The 21,150-nt window shown below is 45.1% G+C and overlaps 2 protein-coding genes and 1 non-coding gene across 4 annotated transcripts; all 3 read right to left on the bottom strand.

The window, feature by feature from the left end:
- Positions 1-6: 6 nt before the first annotated feature.
- Positions 7-2,429, bottom strand: LOC112260025 (myb/SANT-like DNA-binding domain-containing protein 1). 2 transcript variants are annotated; one of them, XM_024434805.2, is made up of 3 exons: positions 1,743-2,429; positions 1,025-1,312; positions 7-632 (listed from the first exon to the last, which is right to left on the bottom strand). In XM_024434805.2, the coding sequence occupies exons 1-3, from the start codon at positions 2,000-2,002 to the stop codon at positions 332-334; spliced, it is 849 nt and encodes a 282-aa protein (XP_024290573.1). In that variant the 5' UTR covers positions 2,003-2,429; the 3' UTR covers positions 7-331. The 2 variants fall into 2 exon arrangements, with proteins under 2 accessions (XP_024290573.1, XP_024290574.1); XM_024434806.2 differs by having other exon boundaries at positions 1,749-2,428.
- Positions 2,430-4,342: 1,913 nt separating this feature from the next.
- On the bottom strand, positions 4,343-21,058 carry LOC112260017 (E3 ubiquitin-protein ligase DTX1). The gene is given in 9 exon segments (XM_042328402.1): positions 4,343-6,994; positions 7,093-7,182; positions 7,318-7,700; positions 7,807-7,968; positions 8,299-8,360; positions 15,075-15,379; positions 15,382-16,145; positions 19,485-19,699; positions 20,383-21,058. Coding segments are annotated over 8 exon segments (2,205 nt in total). The 5' UTR covers positions 19,693-19,699; positions 20,383-21,058; the 3' UTR covers positions 4,343-6,763.
- Positions 21,025-21,096, bottom strand: trnaa-cgc. The gene has a single exon. It is a non-coding gene; the product is annotated as a tRNA-Ala (tRNA).
- Between the last annotated feature and the right edge of the window lie 54 nt (positions 21,097-21,150).

Here is a 21,150-nt window from a genome sequence, read left to right as displayed (position 1 = left end):
ACTCTCTCACAGAAACTACAAGATGGCCATTCTAGAAAGGACGAAACCATCTATATTCTCTCAGTACTGTTGAGCAAGTTGATAAGCTTTTCCCTCTCTCTGGGGGTGAAGTGTCCAGGTTAGGGATAAGGGTGCGATTGAGATTGACAATTACAGTCAGTATTCGCTATCAATCAGTTGTTAAAAAGTGCCATATAGCAGGTCCTTTCTAGCATAGCCATAGCGATCACCAAGCATAGCCTTATAGCATTTTGTCATATATAGAATTTATTTTCTAGAATAGCCATATATTGACCACCCCCACCCCCCTTGATCCCTCATCCTTGACCCTTCACCCCTGCCCTGGCTCTTTGACCCCTGGCTGGGCAGCAGAACCCCAGGTGGGTATGGGGGCAGCGGGTGGCTGAATCATCTTCTCCAGCAAGTTCATCATGCGCTCCTGGAGCTGTAGGCTTTGCACCTGGAGGAAGTTTTGCTGGTGCATGACGCGGCGCACCTCGCGGCACGTCTCCTCCACCGCCCGGCTCACCTTCCGCTGCTCCTGGAGCATTGCCTCCATCACCTTCAGCTTCCACCGCTTCAGGGAGAGGTGCTGGTGTACTTTTTTTCTCTTGGCCGGTGCCGGGTGGGAACTGGACAGAAACTTTGTTAGTAATGGTAATGACACAGTATATAGAGAGTTTTATGCAAGTACTCAAGAGATTTCATGGATATTATGTTTTTCATTCCATATGTAGGAACCTTTTTCAATCAAACGGTTTCTGGGATAAGCCAGGAACTAAAGAAGAGGTTGAAATTAAAGTAAACTCAATGTATGCTAAGTACTCTCATGCAAACTAACTATCATCACAATTCATTGTTCATCTTTATCACTTAGAGAGCCTTGTGGAGACTCTTTATCACACCCTACCAATGACAATTGGAGGACCCCTCTTGGCAAGGGTGGGCAGTTTAGCTCAATAACCCAGCTTGATACCACTCTCTTTCCCCTCATTTGAAGACCAATATGTAAACATGGCCTTACTCAGTACAGGGAAGCCCGGAATGCAGACTGCCAGAGCTCTCCGATCCACCCAGGTCCTCCCTAATTTCCATCTCATCAGAGGAGCCTGTGTACTCCGGAAGGACGCCCATGGGGAGGCCCTCCGCATGGGAGATCGAGGCCTCCGTGGAGGTGGAGGGGCCCGAAGACTGGAGCTCAAATGGGTTCATAGTCCCATTATCGGCAGTCTTGGTGAGTATCTTCTCTATGGCTTGGTAGTACGGCCAGTCCGGGGTACCTACACTCCCATTGGCCGTGCACTTCATTTTCCTGTCAAAGAAGGACAGAAGTTAAGGATATTGGTTTGGGTCCAGTAGTGGCATCAGACTTCTGGGTATCATAGCTACCTGTATTAAGTTCTTTGCTGCTATTTTTTATTTTACTAGGCAAGTCAGTTAAGAACAAATTCTTATGTTCAAAGACAGCCTAGGAACAGTGGGTTAACTGCCTGTTCACAGGCAGAACGACAGATTTGTACCTTGTCAGCTCAGGGGTTTGAACTTTGCAACCTTCCGGTTACTAGTCCAACGCTCTAAACCACTAGGCTACCCTGCCACCCATGGGGTTAAATTCCCAAGAAATAGCCCACGTTTGTCTACTCTCTCTGTGGATATTTTAGTAAGTTCATACAATATAATATTTTAATGGATTTATGTTGCCACCTCTTTCCATCCAAACAAATAAATTGTGTATTTCTTACACTTGCCTGTACTGGAAAGACATATTGGTGATTTTCATCTTGATCTCCTCCCGGTGGCGCTGTTCTCCCGTGAGCTCGAAGAACCTCTGGGCCATTTTCTCATAGATCTTGGTATTCCTCTTGCACTTCTTCAGGTCGGCGACGTTCTGTTCCCAGACGTACAGGAGCCCCTTCATCTCCGCATCAGTCCAGTTTCGGGCCCTTCTGTGCTTCTCGCTGTGGCCCAAGAAGAGGTAACTGAAACTGTCCTCGGTGGCCATTTTGAAAGCCCACTCGAAAGTACTCTATTCCTGTTTTGGTTTGGTAAACAAAATAGGCCCCCAAAATGGCTTAGTTTGAAAGCCCTTTTCTGCTCTAAGGTGCAGTCTAGCAGTTGTCAGTGGAATGTGGTTGCAAACAGCCACACACCGCTCTGCTTTGCCTGTGCTTTTCCCCCCGTGTTTAGCTGAAAGAGGACTCAAAATGGGGCCTAGGGCAGGAGAGGGATCCGGTTAAAAGCTTTTAAATGGAGGAAATCGTCACTGTGATGTCAAGTTGCCCTGGCAACCAGGAGGACCCTCTTTCTTCCTCCCCCAGCTCTCTTAACCATTCCCTGTCTCTCATGTCGTCTCTGGCTCTCTGGCTCCAATGCCACAACAAAAAGCTTTTAGCTGAAACGCAACGAGTTAGGCCAGAGATTACAGGGAAAACAGATTTGAAATGTGAGCCTCGAGGGAGGGAGTAGAATGAGAGAGCGGGTTTTATTTGTTTCCTTGGCAACAAGGCTGCCAAGACGTTGCTGCATTTAAAAGCTTTTAATAACATACAGTTGGGACTGCAGGGACTGCAGGGACTGTGTGGATACTATTCTCAATGCAAGATGAAATGAAAGATGAAATGATATGCATCCCGGAGTCGCCTCTTCACTGCTGACATTAAGACTGGTGTTTTGCAGGTACTATTTAACGAAGCTGCCAGTTGAGGACTTGTGAGGCGTCTGTTTCACAAACTAGACACTAATGTACTTGTTGTGCACCGGCTCAGTTGTGCACCGGTGCCTCTTACTCTTTCTATTCTGGTGAGAGTCAGTTTGCTCTGTTCTGTGAAGGGAGTAGTACACAGCGTTGTATGAGATCTTCAGTTTCTTGGCAATTTCTCACATGGAATAGCCTTCATTGATGAGTTTCAGAAGACAGTTATGTTTCTGGCTATTATGAGTCTGTAATCGAACCCACAAATGCTGATGCTCCAGATACTCAACTAGTCTAAAGAAGGCCAGTTTTATTGCTTCTTTAATCAGTACAACAGTTTTCAGCTGTGCTAACATACTTACAAAAGGGTTTTCTAATGATCAATTAGCCTTTTACAATGATAAACATGGATTAGCTAACACAACGTGCCATTGGAACACAGGAGTGAGTGTTGCTGATAATGGGCCTCTGTACGCCTATGTAGATATTCCATAAAAAATCTGCCGTTTCCAGCTACAATAGTCATTTACAACATTAACAATGTGTACACTGTATTTCTGATCAATTTGATATTATTTTAATGGGCAAAAAAATGAAGGACATTTTTAAGTGACCCCAAACCTTTGAATGTTAGTGTACCACCTCCATTGAAGTGGACAGAGGTCTATAGGTTTATGTTAAGCCACAAATTGTTTTGGTTAAAGTTTCTAGTAAATTGAGTGCATACTTTTTTTGTAAGTGATCCCTGCAGGAATTGAACCCATGACCACAAAACACCACATATTGTTTTTAAATATCTGTCCTGAAGTGGCAGAAGATAGTGAAAGAGCAAACCTTGCAGTTCTATATAATTACATAAAATACATAACACATATGTTAGTCTATTTATACGTCTTGACCGTCTGCATGTCGGCAACTGTTTTCAAGCAGCTCGAGCCTGTCAGATAGATCAAAACCTATTGAGAAATTTGACTTATTTGGCCAGAACTGGCACTTTAAGGCACAAAAGCCCTCTCATAACCACACACAGTGATATAGAAACTGGCTGGTAGTCTAGAGACTGCCCCGATGCCAGTTAGTGTGTTGGCTACTGTGCTACACATTAGCCTAGTAACTATAAGAAGAGCAGCAATTCAAGTCATTGTTTAATCTTATAGGCCCTTCTTAAATAGTTATCTTTCTACCTTTTCTCATTTGTTAAAGTGGACATAATCCAGACTACTAATCCAGAGCTCAGACTAATCTAGAGATAAACTGTCCTTCGTAGTTTCGCATGGTTAGACTGACCCTGTCATGTCAATAGTGAGTGATCTGGGGACAAACCTTAGAATTACTCTATTTCCGAAAGGCACTTGCCAGTCAGGCAAATCAAGTGTACATTTATGGTCACTTGCCCATATATATTTACATGCAGAAATGCCATAAATTGGCCGTATTTCACTTAAACGATGGGGAGGAACCAGGAAGTTTAGGGTTAGACTACTGGAATTCTTGCAGTTTGGTTGTTTGAGTAAAGAAAACTGCAAACCTTGCCCAACTGTTCAGTTTACTTGCCCCCGGCCAATAGGGTAACCCTTAATGTCAATCCCTGCATAATAGGTATATACACATAAATACATACACCCACACGAAAAGACACCAACACCGTAATCATCATACTGCTATTTTAATTGTCCCACTGTTACTTTAAATGCAAGTCTTTTGTAGTTTTATACTACTACTTTCTCTGCCATCATAGTTCTCAACGTCATTCGTTCTCTCCATTACAACTCTTACAAAGGTTTTATTAACAGTTTTTTTTTACAAAGTGGTCATGAGCCTTCAACCGTTGTTTTATTCCCATTGACGGACATGTAGTCAAACTGTGTCTGGGAAAGAAAATGACATGTGCCAAACTGAGCAGTGCAAGAACTGAATAGACATAAAACATGACTACATCAAGTCCTGCATAAGACATCCAAACCAGCTGCTGGTATCATTGGGGAGAGGGGGGATACAGGGTCACATAACATGTGCCAAATGCAGTACCCTTTCCCAGAAAGTACAATACAGCAGTCATGTGATGGATATGTAGACATCATGTAGTCACACAGCTGTAAAATGTGGCTAAACAATAAAAGTAAAAAATAAATAAAAATGTGGTTTTGATAAGCCACTTACAAAAAAAACAATTTGATAAAAATTATAAAAAATAGAGCACAATAAATAAAATTCATTAAGTATAGAGTTGCGTTATAACCGTACCTTTACAAAATGTTTAATGTAAAGTTGTATACATAAACACACACATACATACAGAAAAAAATATAAACTATAAATGTTGGCCTAACATTTGCATGTTAACACATACTCAAACATATTGTCAATAGTACCGCTTTATAAGCAGGTCCGTCATGGACCTAACACAAACCGACTGGACCGTTTGACCACAGGTTAGATTGACGACAGAGCAAATCTTTATCCCTCCTTACAGCAAAAACAGCAGAAGGTTCGCTTTTCTCAGAGACGAAGGAAGCTGGTGTCTAAAAGAAAGAAAATGAAACCCAAAGTAGTTTTAACGGTTAGATATAACTTCTTAAGGTCATGCCTAACTTTCCATGTTTCCTTTTGACTAAAGGAATAAAGAAAGACGATGCTCTGTGCAGTGCAAATCTGACCTCATGTGGCAGGTCCAATCATAGCTTTATATCTGATTTAATTCCTTCTGGGGTGCATCTCAATAGTCTAGTGCCCTTCCTACCCCCCCATCCCTGTTCAATCATCTGCAATGTCATGAAAGAATTGGAGAGGAAGCTATGTAAGACTATTGATGCACACATGGTTTGAAAAGGACTCTCATTTTGTGCTTTTAGGCTCACCCACCCCACCGAGAGGGTTCCCAAAACACTAACACTGAAAGGGCCTGGCAACGGACAAGTCTTAAATCGTCCGAGGTAAAAACTCAGATATTAACACACAGACACCCACAGAGGCTTGTAATATTTAGGAGCCCTCTCGAGGAAGAGTCAAGCCTGACTCATTTCCTTACAATGTCACATAGAGAAAACAATGCTGTAGCAATCAAACAGACAACATACAGCGGTTATCCAGGTGAAAAGAAAATGGAATCTAAAAATTATATGAAACTCAAACCGAGCCAATATATAACAACTATTTAAAATGTACAACAACGCATTTTCAAAAATGATACAGCAATTAATAAAACACAGAAGAAAACCTATAGAGGCCAAGGGAATGTATTTTTCGACAAGTACCACTAGAGGGCATTACACATTCATGCTCACACATCCAGTCATAACATTAAATATTTTGAACGTTTTCGTTAACGTTTTCTGTAAATGAGAGACTTGTTACTCTGCTGCCGGTGGTCTAATACTTTTTTGCCCTCTACCATTCATTAGCCCATCTATCATAACCCCACTAATACCCATTTTTAGCGTTCATCCTACCACTTACAGCAGCTCTGGTGACTTGGTTCACCATTGAATTCAATTGGACCAATACAGATTCCGTACATTCTTGTCAAACTCTCACAGTGTAAACAACAGCTTCTGTCCAACACTGAATTGTATGTGCACTGTTGCCTCAAACGTCTCACTGAATGACATTTTGTGACGCCACCATTAATGTAGCAGAAATAAACTAAAACATTCCATCATACACCCGACCTATGCAGCTAAGCCACAGCCCACCTGTTCAGAGGGTGATTGATGTTGTACCTCAGTCAGTGTCGCTAGAAACTACAGTCAGACAGTCGATTTGTCTGTTTCTCTATTTGTTTAATGTGCCGTTGGTTCTTTTTCTTGGCTCATCTATTCACCCGTTCAGTCATTTCTTCTCGTATGCAGTCTTTCAGGCATTCGGTTTCTGTTGCTGTCACATTTGCGCTGTCTGTGTTAATTTATGTATTTCTCTTTTTAATTTTTTTACATATTCATTTGTCTATTTCTTCTCATCTCTGTTCCGTTGTGTCGCTCTGAGTCTGTATGTTCATTGTTTAAGCTCTGTCTCAAGTCTCCAGAGTCAGAACAAGTCTCTGTGTTGCTGTTTCCCCATTGGCCCGTCTTTAGCTCAGTCTCTGGGTAGGCACTCCTCCTCTGTGATCCCCTGGGCCTTAAGCTCCTCCAGAACGTTGTCCAGGTGGCCTGGGTCGGGGTAGCCATGGCCTGTTAGGTTGGAGCCAAACTCAGTCTTGTGGTGCACTTCGTTCCAGATGACCGTGTCCGACTCGCCCGTGGTGCTGGACGTGCCCACCGAGAAGATGAGCCGGCGGTCCCACGCCACCAGCAGCAGCTTCAGTACCTAGGGAAAAAAAGAGTGAAAGTTAGCTACACAACCCAGTCATTTCATCTACAGCAAACCAGTACAAACTAGTAAACAGGAAGTTAGCTGGTGTTGACCTTGCGTCCCTTCTCGCTATCAGGGAGGTAGCAGTGTCGGGGGAATCCCCGGGCGGTGAATGGCTTGCCCGGGTTCGGGTGCTCAGGCCCCTGGGAAAAGGTGAAAGGCATTAGAATATAAATAATCATGCACAGTCAATGGGTGAATTCACGAGAACGCCCATCATCTTGTATTTACAGTACATCAGATGCGTGTAGTATGTGGATGGGCAATAAGGCTGTTACCTGGATGCCGGGGGGGATGTTGTAGATGATGCGGATGGTCTTGCAGTCAGGGTGGCCGGGCAGCGAGTGGGGGATGACGTGGTACTCCATCTTGCCGGGTGGCTGGTTCCCCGTCTTCACGCCGTAGATGGTCTTGCAGGTAGGGCACTGTAGGCTGCCGTCCTTGTTGCCGTTGTTGTACATGGCCACCAAGCACTGCAGGTGGTACTGGTGCCCACACTGAGCCAGGCGACCAACCGACTCTGCCCGCTGGATTCCCCCAACTCCGGGGCCCTTGTATCCCGAGGGCCCAGCCAGGGCCTCCATGCAGATAGTGCAGTCCTCCTCTGGGGGGTTGCGGACCTTCTGAAGGTACCTCTTCACTACTTCCTCAGGGGTCTTGCCTAAGAGAAAGGGATGAAAGAGACATTGTTAGTGAATTAATCACTGTGACCCACATTTCCTATGTTGGTGTGTGTGTGTGTGTGTGTTTGTGAGCGCTACACCCACCTTTGCGAGCCTGCTTCTTGGTGGTCTTGCGGCAGCAGTGGCCGAGGCCGGGGACGGGCTTTATGTCACTCTTGCTAACGGGCGGGGGGTGGAGCACCAGCTTGGGAGGGCGGGTCAGACAGACAGGAAGTCCTGCGGCGCTCATCAGGATCCCTGTAATACCTAGAGACAACCAGCAGTGGGAGCAATGAGACTCCTCCACCACTGTCTGTTGAGCTTAACCCAGGTAGACACTGGTCCATCATAAGCTACACTCATTCTCTATTTATGGGTCACATTAACAAATTAAGCCGGATTCTCTGTAACACTGTCTATCATTATTAGGTAAAGTGACGTTGACCGCTAAATGACCAAAATAGGCAGAGGAAATGAAGACTGAAAATGGCTTTAGACACTGGTACAAAGTTCCCCAATAGCTTGACTAGGAAACATAGCTTCCCAGGCAGCTTCAAGCTTCCTGTTTTGATATTAAGACTTAATGGTTGTTCTTACCTGCCAATGCAGGGTGGACAGGGCTAGATCCATTGAGGTTCTTCACAGGAACCGTTGGGACACTGAAACATAAAACACACTTTTTATGAAACACAGAACACACACACCTAGCAGACACAATGTATTTCCCTGTTGTATTCGGCGCATGTGACAAATAAAATTTGATTTGATTTTGAAACAATCACATCAGATGTGTGTCATAGGTAAACTTCAGGTGACCAATGACCACAGTTTCTGGTGTTTTCTGTGTCAAGGGTCATACCATGTCAGCAGGTCAAAGAGCTTTTGCTGAGCCACGTTGTTGACACGTTGACACGTCGCTACGCCATCCAGGACTCCTCTAGTTGCCTGCGCCATCACTGAAAACAACAACCCTCACCTGAGCCAACACTGAAAACAACAACCCTCACCTGAGCCAACACTGAAAACAACAACCCTCACCAGAGCCAACACCAAAAACAACAACCCTCACCAGAGCCAACACTGAAAACAACAACCCTCACCTGAGCAAACACTGAAAACAACAACCCTCACCTGAGCCAACACTGAAAACAACAACCCTCACCTAAGCCAACACTGAAAACAACAACCCTCACCTGAGCCAACACTGAAAACAATAACCCTCACCTGAGCCAACACTGAAAACAACAACCCTCACCTGAGCCAACACTGAAAACAACAACCCTCACCTGAGCCAACACCAAAAACAACAGCCCTCACCTGAGCCAACACTGAAAACAACAGCCCTCACCTGAGCCAACACTGCTTTGAGAAAACCATGAGTGCATAGATTGTTAAACTTCAGAATGTTTGTTGGCCAGTCGGTCAATTTCATCTTAATTCCGATCAACTCAGGAATGGAATACCACTTCTATAGAAAAAGTCCATGCCCAATATAACTGACAGGAGTTGAAACAGAATCCAACAGCCAGGATTGAAATAACCCATCATTCCCTACAGCCTTCTCAATACTAGTTATTCACATCCAACATGGTCCCACTGTCAGACAACTGAAAGAAAGAGTGCTGTATCATTGTAAGCATTTGTCATGAGCGTCCACATTCTTCACAATATGATCCATACAGAAACCGTACTGACTAGGTGTTCAATTTGATTATTGTCATCTTGACTTTGATTGTGGGGTTTATTTCCCAGCTGAAATCTGCAAACCCCTCAGGTACCAATTAAAATCGTATCCCAAAGACAATTTTCACTATCGCTTCTCCAAACTTGAATCTTTCTCAATCCTCTCTTCTGTCTCCTTTCCAAATCTCAATAATAAATCCTCCCCGGGTATGTATATCCTCAGATACGCTGCATCTCCCTGCTCCAGTCTCCCTCTCCTCTCTCAGTAGGTGTATGAATGTCTCATATTCCTCTGGCTTTTACAGTGTAGGGATTTTCCATCTGTTGACGTCACCACACTGAGATTACCTGCCAATTAGCATGTCACAGTGCACGGCTGCCAAACGGCAGACAGACACCAGCGCATACTGGAGTAACGGCATTAGCTGAGGTCATCCCCTCTAGCCTTACACGCTGTGTGGGAATGCTGTGCGTTTTCACTGAGGGATAGTCCTTGACATAAAAGCAGAGGCGCGGATTGGTAATGAGTGATTAACTGAAAGTACTTTAGGTAGAGAATATTACTTGTGACGTTTACCCCCCCCCCCCCCGCACACATAATACCTAAACGTGGGAATGTTATAAAGGCTACATTTAGTCCAATGATTCAGAAACATTGTTTGAAATAGGTACTGAAAAATACTGTTCGCCCATCACCAACTTGTGATGTTTCTACTGTTGAAGACAACACAGCACTGAACAACTGTGGCTCATTCGTTGTATGATCTCCAAGGTCTATTCCCCAACAGAGGTATTCCTCATCTGCACATTTCAAACCAGGTTACACCCTCACCAGTCCCTCTTTGAACATTTTGGTAACACTTTATTCGGAAAGCCCCTCACCCCGACAGATGATCTAGCGTAGATGTTCAGCAAGCACAATTGGTTTTGTTTATCGAGTGCGTCCTCTGCAACAAATTACAACAAATTTGAACGCCTGAGTGGCTGAGGATAGTAAACCAACGATTACGTGTCAACAGTAGTAGTTCAGTTCGAATTCATCCAATGGCAATAGTTGTTTGATCATCTGAGCACCTGTCTGGCCACTATCCAAATAAAGCGGGACCAACGTGGTCTTTCAACCGGACACTTTCCAGACCCTCAGTTCAACTGTAGGCCATGTCCCAAGTCCCGCCGCACGACGTGGCTGGTGGCATCCCCAACTTGGCTTACAGTTCGAGAAACACAGCGCAGTTCATTGGGTCACCGGCCTTTTGTGTGGTAAACGAGTGACTGTCGGGGTGTTCTTGCCCAGTGTTCTCTCACAGATACGAAGATGTGGCCGAATGAAAAGCACCTTGTGAACTGGAGCAGACGGCATAAACACATTGGAGAACATGCTCGTGCCAGGGAGCGGACGTGCAAGGTGTGAGATACGGAAGGAGGGAGGGTGGAGGAGAGGGGAAAGAGGGAGGAAAATAGTGAAGGAGAGAGGGAGAGCAAAAATGTGGAGAGGACTTGGGAGTTAAAACTATGTGGTTTAGTTTGATCCCTAGCTATTCTAAAACTTTAGTGCACTTTCTGGCTGATCCATTCAAGAGAACTGCTATGGTGTACAGGACACGAATAGTCACACACAGCCAAGGGAAACATACAAAACCTACAAGCTCCAAAATCACATGTCGTGGGTCAGAAACTAAAACAACTGTCTGGTTCACAGATTCCTGGCAATACAAAGGTACCAGGACCACTGTGCCTGGACCACTGACGAGCACGTGACAGGGGAGAAGGGGGTTGACCCTGTAACGTCATCGGTTAATCTCTTGACGTGGTTGACCATGCCCAGGAAAATAAAATGAACTTGTTAACCATCGGTCATCGTCCCACCTACTCACTTTCAGGTCTTCCAAGGACAACTTTCCAAACAAACACGAACAGAGTTTACAACTATGTTACGATGTGCTGAGTGAGGCTGACATAATTAAATCAATTCAACGTATTGGGCCGGTTGTCCTGGACAGAGAGGTTTCTTAACTCTATTTTTGAGGAAAGCGACAGCTGATTTTACAAGTGAATCTTTTGGTCCATGGGGTGTTCAACGTTTTACAGGTGTTACACAGGTGTTTGTTTTTCCCCTTCACACACGCCTGTTCTACCTCCCTTTTATCCCCCTCCGTGTGTCAGTGAACCTGGCATGGTAACTGTTACAGTGTGTGTGGGTCAGTGTACCAGTCTAACGTTGTTTGTCTGCTGTGCATTACTAGAAATGATTGGGTTTTGTTACTCTGGGTACGTTCGTCTGCAAAATGATTTATAATATGAATAAATTAAATTAAATGTGTATAAAATATAAAATAATTCTAAACAATAACATGAATACTCAAATAATGTGGAAGAGAATGCCTCCGTGTTTTGAGGAGTATACATACACTGGCAATATACTAATTTAAACGCAACTGATGAGGCTTTTAGTTCTCCTCTGGGAAGCTAATACTAGGCAACTAAATACCAAATATGAACTTTAAAACGATCTCGTTTGGTTAACAACGGTTTAGGTAAGTGCAATATTTAATCAATTCAGATTTTTGGTGAACCATCCCCTTTATCTCCCAACAGTGGAGGTATAGTGTTTCACATTGACCTCTTATTCAACTGACAGGGAAGTTGATTCAATTTTCCTCCTCTCCAAAAGTTCTGGCCCTGGGAGTACATCTACAAGGTGTCTACCTACCTAGGAAGTTTTCCTTTCCACCGTCACCACGTCTTGCAATTTTACGGGTTAAGACTTTTTTGTTGAGCATTTTTACCCAAATCCTAATGTAAGATCCCATGGAGTCTAGTTTTCATGTAAATCTTCCATTGAGGTTTCATGTATATCTTCTATTGACATCAATGCATGACTGGGTTAGAGCTTAGCACATGTAACTCAAGTTAGGATTTGGCCCTAAGTAATGAATGCGGGCTACTAGAAAAAAAAACATCTCAGCCTCCCGAGTGGTGCAGTGGTCTAAGGCACTGCATCTCAGTGCTAGCTGTGCCACTAGAGATTCTGGGTTCGCGACCGGAAGACCCATGGAGTGGCGCACAATTGGCCCAGCGTCTTCCGGGTTAGAGGAGGGTTTGGCCCGGCAGGGATGTCCTTGTCCCATTGACCCCTAGCGACTCCTGTGGCGGACACGGTCACCAGGTGTACGGTGTTGTTTCCTCTGACACATTGGTGAGGCTGGCTTCCGGGTTAAGTGGGCATTGTGTCAAGAAGCAGTGCGGGTTGTGTTTCGGGGGACGCACGGCTCTCGACCTTCGGCTCTCCCAAGTCCGTACGGGAGTTGCAGCAATTTCGGATACCACGAAATTGGGGAGAAAAGGGGTACTTTTTTTTTTAAATACAAAAAAACAAAAAAAATATCTTATTAAAATTTTAAAAAATTCTGAGACAAACGACACCGAGAAACAATTGAAGATAATTTCATCAAGTGAATTCTTCTGGAAGCCACAAAAAAGATCTAAAAGCTGCCCCGTCATAAAAACTGTATCAATTGACAAAAATGATAATTGAAAAGTAATAAATAATTTATAAGCAAGTTATCAACAATTCCTGACAAACTTTCAAAATGCTGCTTTAACCACTTGTGTCCTGACTCTGGCCCAACCCATCGGTTTCTGGGACCAATCAGACGGTCTAGAATGTATTTCCATTCTAGAAATCACCGGGGAGGTACTCTGATTCATTGCGGAGAGGATCTAACGGATCTAACTAGGAAACTAGGAAACTAACGTCCGTGGGCGTGGCTCTTGGCCGGAGCAAGGCGTTTGGGTAGCCAGGCAACAAGTTCTCAGCTTTTCACAGTGAGTTGGTCACGCGGCGAACAATGCCCTCTAGTGTTAAGAGGAGATCATTGCTTGACTCCCTCACTACTCTCATAATAACACATTATTCACACAGAGCCAGTAACTGTGTCAATATTGATACTCGCCCTGCAAGCATATGCTCAGGTGGCAACTCATCTATATGCATGTGTGGATTACCGAAGTAACTGCTACCTCGCTTAAAAAAAAAAACTCTATCTACCTCTGTTGTCCTTTGCCAGGACCCCATTCCACACAGTCTCTTGCTCCCAATCCCCCTATGCACAGATTTGAAAACCTTAGACAGGAGATATGGTGCTATTACCACATTGCTTAAACCTCTCTTTCCTATCCTTTTCCGATCTACACAAGTGCTCGCTTGGGTAGTGGCTCAGTATGGCATCACCCCAAGACCCTTTTCATTGGCCCCTCTGAAAATATAGGGTTGGTGAAAGCAATATGGTAGTTGTCGAAACCGAGTCCCCCAGGCACTGGGCACACAAACTGAGACGCTGCCTTGTGTCTACAAGACTGGAGCAGTCTGCCTCCAACAACCCCCCTTCCCAATCCCTCCTCAACCAAACTTCCCCTGTTAACAGGTCTCATGTCTCCAAATCACCCCCCACTCCCACCCCTATATATCAACGTGACATTCATTCTCAGGGCCAACTCCCCAACAAATAGTCCCATAGGACATAGTGAAGCAGCTTTGCCTTCTCAGGGTAGCAATTGGGACAGCAGTCACTACAGCTTTGAGTTCCCCTCGTACCCCCAGCCCTGAGAGTCCCGTGCCTCTGTCCGTGCCCCAGCATTGTTTTGGAAATGGGAACCAGGCCTCGGCTGTGCCCACAATGGTTGCCACGGAGACCGCACACATACACACCAGCGGGGGCAGAGGGGCCTGTAGGAATGAGAATAGGCCTGGGAACTGGGTGTGTAGGGATGATGTCAGTATTACAACAGTAGCACTAAGCATGTCATGAGAGGACTGGGGAGGTTGTGTGTGGGTGTGGGTGTGTGTATGGGGGGAGGTCAATCTATGCATGTTATCAGAAAACTATGCTTACCCCAAGCCCCCCCCCCAATCCACCCTCCTGGCTCTCAAATTCTAACTGGGTGAATCAAATCTGAGTGACACAACGCGGCATATTTGATATGAATGCGTTATGGAATTTCACATAGAAATGAACCAGCTAACAGAATGTGTCATAGGGATTAAAGGTTTATTAATGCTAATGGGGTGTTAATGTCAGATATGGGCAGTGATTGTGGAGGCATGTCTACGCCAGTGGAAACGCCTTGGATCAAAATGTTGAAATTCCTCGTCTATCCTCGTTTTTCATCCCTTGTGTTGTGTTTATCTGCGAGAGACAAGCGTAGTCCACCGTGTTTTCGGATTGGGGTTAACAATTGTACCGGCTACATAACATCACTAAGTCTCTTTCTCAACACTGAAATTCCCTTGTCTTCAGAAAGAATACTTTCTTTAAGCTGTTTGGGCCGATGTCCAGTACACAGATTGAACCCAGTTCTGATATCGGTTCAAATGGAGACATAACTATGTATTAACAACAGGTTCTTGTCCATCTTGCAGGTTGTGTAGATCAATGTTTGGGTCACAACTGACTTGTTTCAGGTTATGGCAAGAGACTGGACTGTCAAAGTAGACAGACAATTGTAGTCACTCGCAGCACAAAAACATTTCAAAACCACTAGACGTGCGTGATATTGAGTGTGCTTGCTTGTGACATTAGATAGCACATCATATCAGATAGACAAGTGTAGAGACCTACGTCATAAAGGAGGTACACGGGAGGAGTATTTTTGTGAACTGTAGTGACATAACAGCTGGAGCAGTGACTCACCCGGAGGCGATGAGGGCTCTGGACTGGGCCATGGCGATGCGCTGCAGGGCGGGTCGGCTGAGCCCGGCAAGGCTGGCACGAGGTGGCAGGGGGGCTGCACAGGCCGCCGCTGCTGAAGACACGGGCCCCAGGACACGGGCGGAGGGTGAGGGGGTGCAGGAGGAGGCTGCTGTGGAGATGAGAAGTGGGGCCGGCGCGGGCATTGACGGAGGGCCGGAGGACGCCATGGAGAAGGAAGAGGAGGGAGGAAGAATGACACTGGACGCCATGGAGGAGGGCGGAGGCGGTGGAGGAGGCGGAAGGGGGGTAGAGGCGGGGGAGGGGGCCGGGTAGAGGTGAGGGAGAGTGCGGCGGTGGCCGAACCCAGGAGGGAGAGCGAGTGGGCGAAGCCGCCGCCAACCCCTACACCACCGCTAGCCCCGCCCGCGGACGTCCTGTGGGGGGACAAGGACCTGGCCATGGAGGAGGGGGGGCGGGGGAGAGTCAGCGAGTAAGACCCACCCATGGCCGAGTAACCACCACCTAGTTTGGGGCTGGGCGGCTTGTTCTGAGGTGGCCTCCTGCCCAGGGTGTGAGCCGTCGCCATGGCGCCTGCCTTGACGCTCAGGACCAGCATGCATTGCTGACAGGCGCAGGGCTGGCCCAGCGATGTGATGGCAGAGGCCGGCAGGGCGCCGCTTGGGTAGGCGCTACCGTTCCCGTTCCCCATGCCCACTCCGGAAACCCCCACCCCCGGCAGTCCTGCAGGGCTGGGTCCCCAGGCGTGGTGTGTCTTGGGAAGGGGCCCCGACACCAGAGGGTAGGCTAAGTCGGAGCGGCGTTGGATGCGGCGGCAGCGCTGCGTCTGCCCGTTGATCTGGGTCATGCTCTGAAAGTCGATGAGGTAGCAGAAGCCCAGTGGCGCCAGGTCCAGCCAGGGCTGCTGACGGTCGCGTGCTGCCTGGATGGCGATGCCCACCTCTGTGTCGTAGGCTGTCCACGAGCCTGTGTCGTTCTCCCACTCCCACAACCAGCCCTGGCCCGGCGCCGAAGTGGGGTCGTAGAAGCTGCGACGCACCGGTCGGAGGGTACCTGGGGTAACGGTAGAGAGACGAGGGTCACGCCACAGAACTACAGAGAGGGGAACACAAGAAGGACCTGTTCCAGAAGACCTTTCAACTAACCACATTCAGTCATAACACAACACCGATTACATTTGTTCACAACACCGATGACATTTGTAGCACAATGCAGTAATAGACATACATTGACACAAAAGACTATTGATATGACCTGTTCAAGTGAAAGAAAAGCATGAATAAAAAGTTCTGGGGTTTTTTTGTAATTAGGCTTGGTTGACTGCACCTTTTTTGTTGGTCTATCTAGAACCAAAAAGGGTTATTTTTTACCTGGAACCAAAAAGGGTTCTGTTATGGAGCCAGCCGCAGAACCCTTTTGGAACCCTTTTTTCTAAGAGTGCAGATGAGCTAAATGTTCTGTAGGCCTTGCTGTAATAATTGTTGTAGACAAGCAAATTACACCACCACCAAATTTGATCAATCGGTGTGTGCTCCCTAAGAATTTGGGCAAACAGGCTAACAGGTTGCCCCTGGTAACAGCACACCATGTTCTGGATTGTGATTGGTTGCTGGCCTTGGTTGGGCTCAGAGTTGCTCAGAGCTGGTCATGTTTGCTTTCCCAGTCCAGAGACTTAACTCCACGAATGTTGAAAAAACGTTCAGTCCATATCAACTGTCGTCCTATTACCTGGGATTCAAAGAACTTCTAATCCTGGGTTTAACTCATTTATACTCCCAAAGAGTCTTATTAAAGTGAGCATGACTGGTAGACAATGAATGACGGTTGCTTTTTTTTAACGAAGAACACGTTTTGAGAGAATAAATCCAGAGTGCTTGAGATGCCAAGCTGCAATAGAAAACTACATCTTCAAATAACAAGACATAAACCAATATAAATATATCTATAAACCGTTTGCCGTTCAAAACGATAGGGTTTGAATGTAACGTATACATGAACATACTTATTGAATTATGTAATATACATATAACAATGCCTGGAATGCAACAGAGTACATTTTTCATCATATCTGAACTCAACCCAACTACCCCCTTTTCTCTCAATGACCTCAGACTTCTGCAATTCATCTCAACTCCCTCCGCCTTTCCCTCCCTCTGGTTTTGGGACTGGGGCACCCTACCCCCTCTCTCCCCACAGCTATCCCCGTCTGGGAAGCAGGAAAACCGCACAAAAGTGTTTGTCAGCCCTAGGTCGCTAGGTGTACGGTGTTTCCTCCGACACATTGGTGCGGTTGGATTCCGGGTTGAATGCGCGCTGTGTTAAGAAGCAGTGCGGCTTGGTTGGGTTGTGTTTCGGAGGACACATGGCTCTCGACCTTCGTCTCTCCCGAGCCCGTACGGGAGTTGTAGCGATGAGACAAGACAGTAACTACTAACAATTGGATACCACGAAATTGGGGAGAAAAAGGGGTTACATTTTTTTTTAAGTGTTTCTCAGCCAAAGTGTTGAGATGGGCGGCAGAGTCAAAGTTAGACGTCTGACAATTCTTCCCTTTGTGTTGTCGCCCACTTTCCTCACTTCATTGTGTGAAGACGTCTCTCTGTCTGGAGGGCTGGATACAATCAGCAATAGCATTAACAGCCTTAATAAGAGGCACTTAAGGGAGAGTTTTGGGGTGAAGTTCAGATAGCCAGTCATAGGCGAGAGTAAATACAGTAGTTTTACTTTGGATATTTGCTGCACACGAGAAAGCATGCGAGACTTGCAGTTGCACTGTGAATGTGAACCCAATCCAGGATTGGAGGCATTTGTACACATGGTTTGGGAATGTGTCATGAAAGAGTGTGAGGAAAGTAGTGTGTAGGATACACACTTTTCATTTCAAGAACAATGTTCTTGAGATCAAAAGGGGAACAAGCTAAAAATGTATGCCCATTTTCCTTCCACATTCTCATCTTTATTCATGATCATGTTTTGAATAATAACTCATTATGAGAACAGCTCATCCATAACTGTGCCCTACATATACTGTAGATGTCCACTCACACAACACAACCACCCAGCTAGCACATTTGGTTCCTTGGGAGTTGGGAGCACATATATTTTTGGTTTCACATTGGTTGTGGGAACAAAGCCAGACGTTTCCTGACCGGAAAATGTTGAACCCTCTGTGGAAAGGGTTTCAAATGGAACCAAAAAGGGTTCTACCTGGAACCAAAAAAGGTTCTCCTATGGGGACAGCCGAATAACTCTTTTGGAACACTTTTTTCTAAGATTGTGCCATGACATCATGCACTACATTGGAGCATGCTGTTATCTACAAATAAATAGATGGAAATATGTGTAAAGCAACTAAATTGTGCCTGGAAAACTGCACTTAAGTGTGCTCAAACAGTTGTCACTTATCAGGGGCCATATGTATCAAGCGTCTCAGAGTATGAGTGCTGATCTAGGATCAGGTCCCCTTTGTCCATGCAATCTTTTTTTATTGTGATCTAAAAGAACTGATCTTAAATCAGCACTCTTATACTGATACACTTGATACATACTGCCTCTGTAGTCTACCGTACGTACAGTAAGACTGGAAGGTGGTTTGTCTTCTGCGCTCACTACCTCAAGGGCTGTGAGCGTACAGTGTGTCACTGCCCAGCTAGCACATAACGTTCTGAGAACCATATGTTTCTTAGTGTTTGGTGAGAGAGTGGTTGTCCTATGGTTATTTTGCATACAACTTTCCCGGAATGGTGGAGGATAGTTGCTTGGCCTTGGAACATTCTAAGCTCATTTAAGGAACTTGACAAAAAAAATATTTTTCTTGGTACTTTTAGGTTCTAGATAGACAGACTCTGAGAAAAAAAAGGTGCCATCTATCTATCTATCTATCTATCTATCTATCTATCTATCTATCTATCTATCTATCTATCTATCTAGGCTACTCTTCTGCCCCTACCCATGCTATGCAGATCCAAAATTGAAAAATGACAACAATGATGATGCTGAAAGACTCTTGTGAAAGAATGTTTAGTGAAATGCAAAACACATGATCATGAGAAAAACATAACATAACCTCTGTGTTTGGCATAATGGAGGCAGTTAACAAACAAGGCCTTGAAAAATAAATGTGAACTATACACACAACTATACATGCACACATAGGCTAGTCTGCATAAGATGCGGTTGCCTATCAAACAAGAACATAAAGGCTGTTATTAAACCATATTATTTTGTTTCTACGGGCTAACTGGATGGTGTAGGCTATTGCACTGATATGTTGTAGGCCTATGCTACATTATCGGTTTCACTGCGGTAATAACACTGTAATAGCATAGCGCCTATATTCACATTCCCTCAATACACAGTTGTGTCAATGGTCGTCAGTCACATTAGTCTTACCTGTATCTTGTCGGAACTGGTGCATGGAATGCAAGTCGATGATGTAGGGCGAGAGGCGAGAGTCCACCTGGCCTAAGACAACACTACCACCCCGTGGGTCGTTGCGGATGACTGCCTCGATGTGGTGAGAGACGGCCGGGCTGTAAGGCCGCCAGCGCCCGTGCTCGTTCAGCCATTCCCATACCACCACGGCCGACGCTAGTAACATCCTACGCCTGCGAAATAGAATAGCACAAAAGCATTTTTAGGTGGTTTTCTTTTGAATATGTCCCATTTTAGGTACATATCCGTGCGCAGCTGCATCCATCTTGAACCATTTGCAAGCTAGGACAGGCTATCGAGATATATTTAGCCTATAATAACAGCGTAACTATAGCTCTGTCAACCTGTAAGTGGCGCCTACCTTCCATGTTGATATTCTGTACAGGTGCAACAATATTTCGTTTCTTTGTTCAAGCGAATCAATAAATCATTAAAATCGTTGTTCATAGGCAGGGGGGTGGGGACAAGCAGGTTCCTTGCATTTTAGCCTGTATTCAGAAAAATGGCGTGTAAATAATTTCTGTGGCATAATCAGTTTTGGTGTGTGAAGATGCTGTGGTGGTGTGCTGAAGTGATGGGATGGATAGGCTACATCATACATCGACAAAAAGTGATTTACTGTAACAAGTGGTTTCATTTTGCGACAATGTAGCCTATATGATTTTCTCAAGGTATTATTGTAATACAATGTAACAGATACGCAGTGAGCTTCCACTGGTCACTGTAAAGACCAAAAATCCATGAACTATCGAGAGTTCCACGGCTTTATTCCACTGTATATCCTTCACATTTGAGGAATATTTGTTTATTTGTAGGTAGGATATAGCCTTAAGTAAATCAATATAGACATATTTACCAATGCCGGATACTTTTAGTTCGCCTTCCGTAGGCTAACGTTACCTCCAATCAAAGCCAATCCAGTGTAGGCTAGGGTATTCTTGGTTTAGCTACTATCCATCTCGTTATGTTAGAAAGTATTGCCTATAGTAGTGCAAATCCAAGGCTGTTGTTGCGAGAAAATGTGTTTAGGCTATTTGTTTGGATCTCCACGAAAGCCTGCATAGCCATGTCGTGCAATTGGTCCATGATGTGTCTTGGTTTTATGAGTGGGTTGCATTTAAACGCGAGGAACAACTAGAAATAATTCCGTGGGCCATCCCTGGTCAAAAATATATTTTTTACAAAATGTTGCCATGAGTGCGTGGACAAGCATTTCACCCAGTGATTTCAACCAGTCCTATCTATCAGCAAGAGGTAATGTAGCCAATCAAATTCCAGAAACAAGGCCCAATACTCCGCCCATGACTGAGCGGACCAGGAGGCACATTTTGCAAGCAGCAGTAGATCTAATTTAAACGTCATAAATAAATTACATTATTAAATGTTTTTATGTGGTAGAATGAGTTTCGCTCCGAATTATCACTTGGTGTTGTAATCAATAATACATTGCGTAGACAATAGGCGTAAGGTTACATTTTCAGTTAAAAAAAGAAAACAGTGGAGATGCCGGGGATTGAACCCGGGGCCTCATACATGCGAAGCATGCGCTCTACCACTGAGCTACATCCCCATTTCCTGTAAAAACGATATTCAAAATGGAATATAAAAATTTCAACAGGTAAAT

Source organism: Oncorhynchus tshawytscha, linkage group LG10, assembly GCF_018296145.1.
Source record: "Oncorhynchus tshawytscha isolate Ot180627B linkage group LG10, Otsh_v2.0, whole genome shotgun sequence".
NCBI lineage: Eukaryota > Metazoa > Chordata > Actinopteri > Salmoniformes > Salmonidae > Oncorhynchus > Oncorhynchus tshawytscha.
The sequence above is the reverse complement of the archived record's forward strand: the minus strand, read 5'-3'. Positions and strand labels throughout refer to the sequence as shown.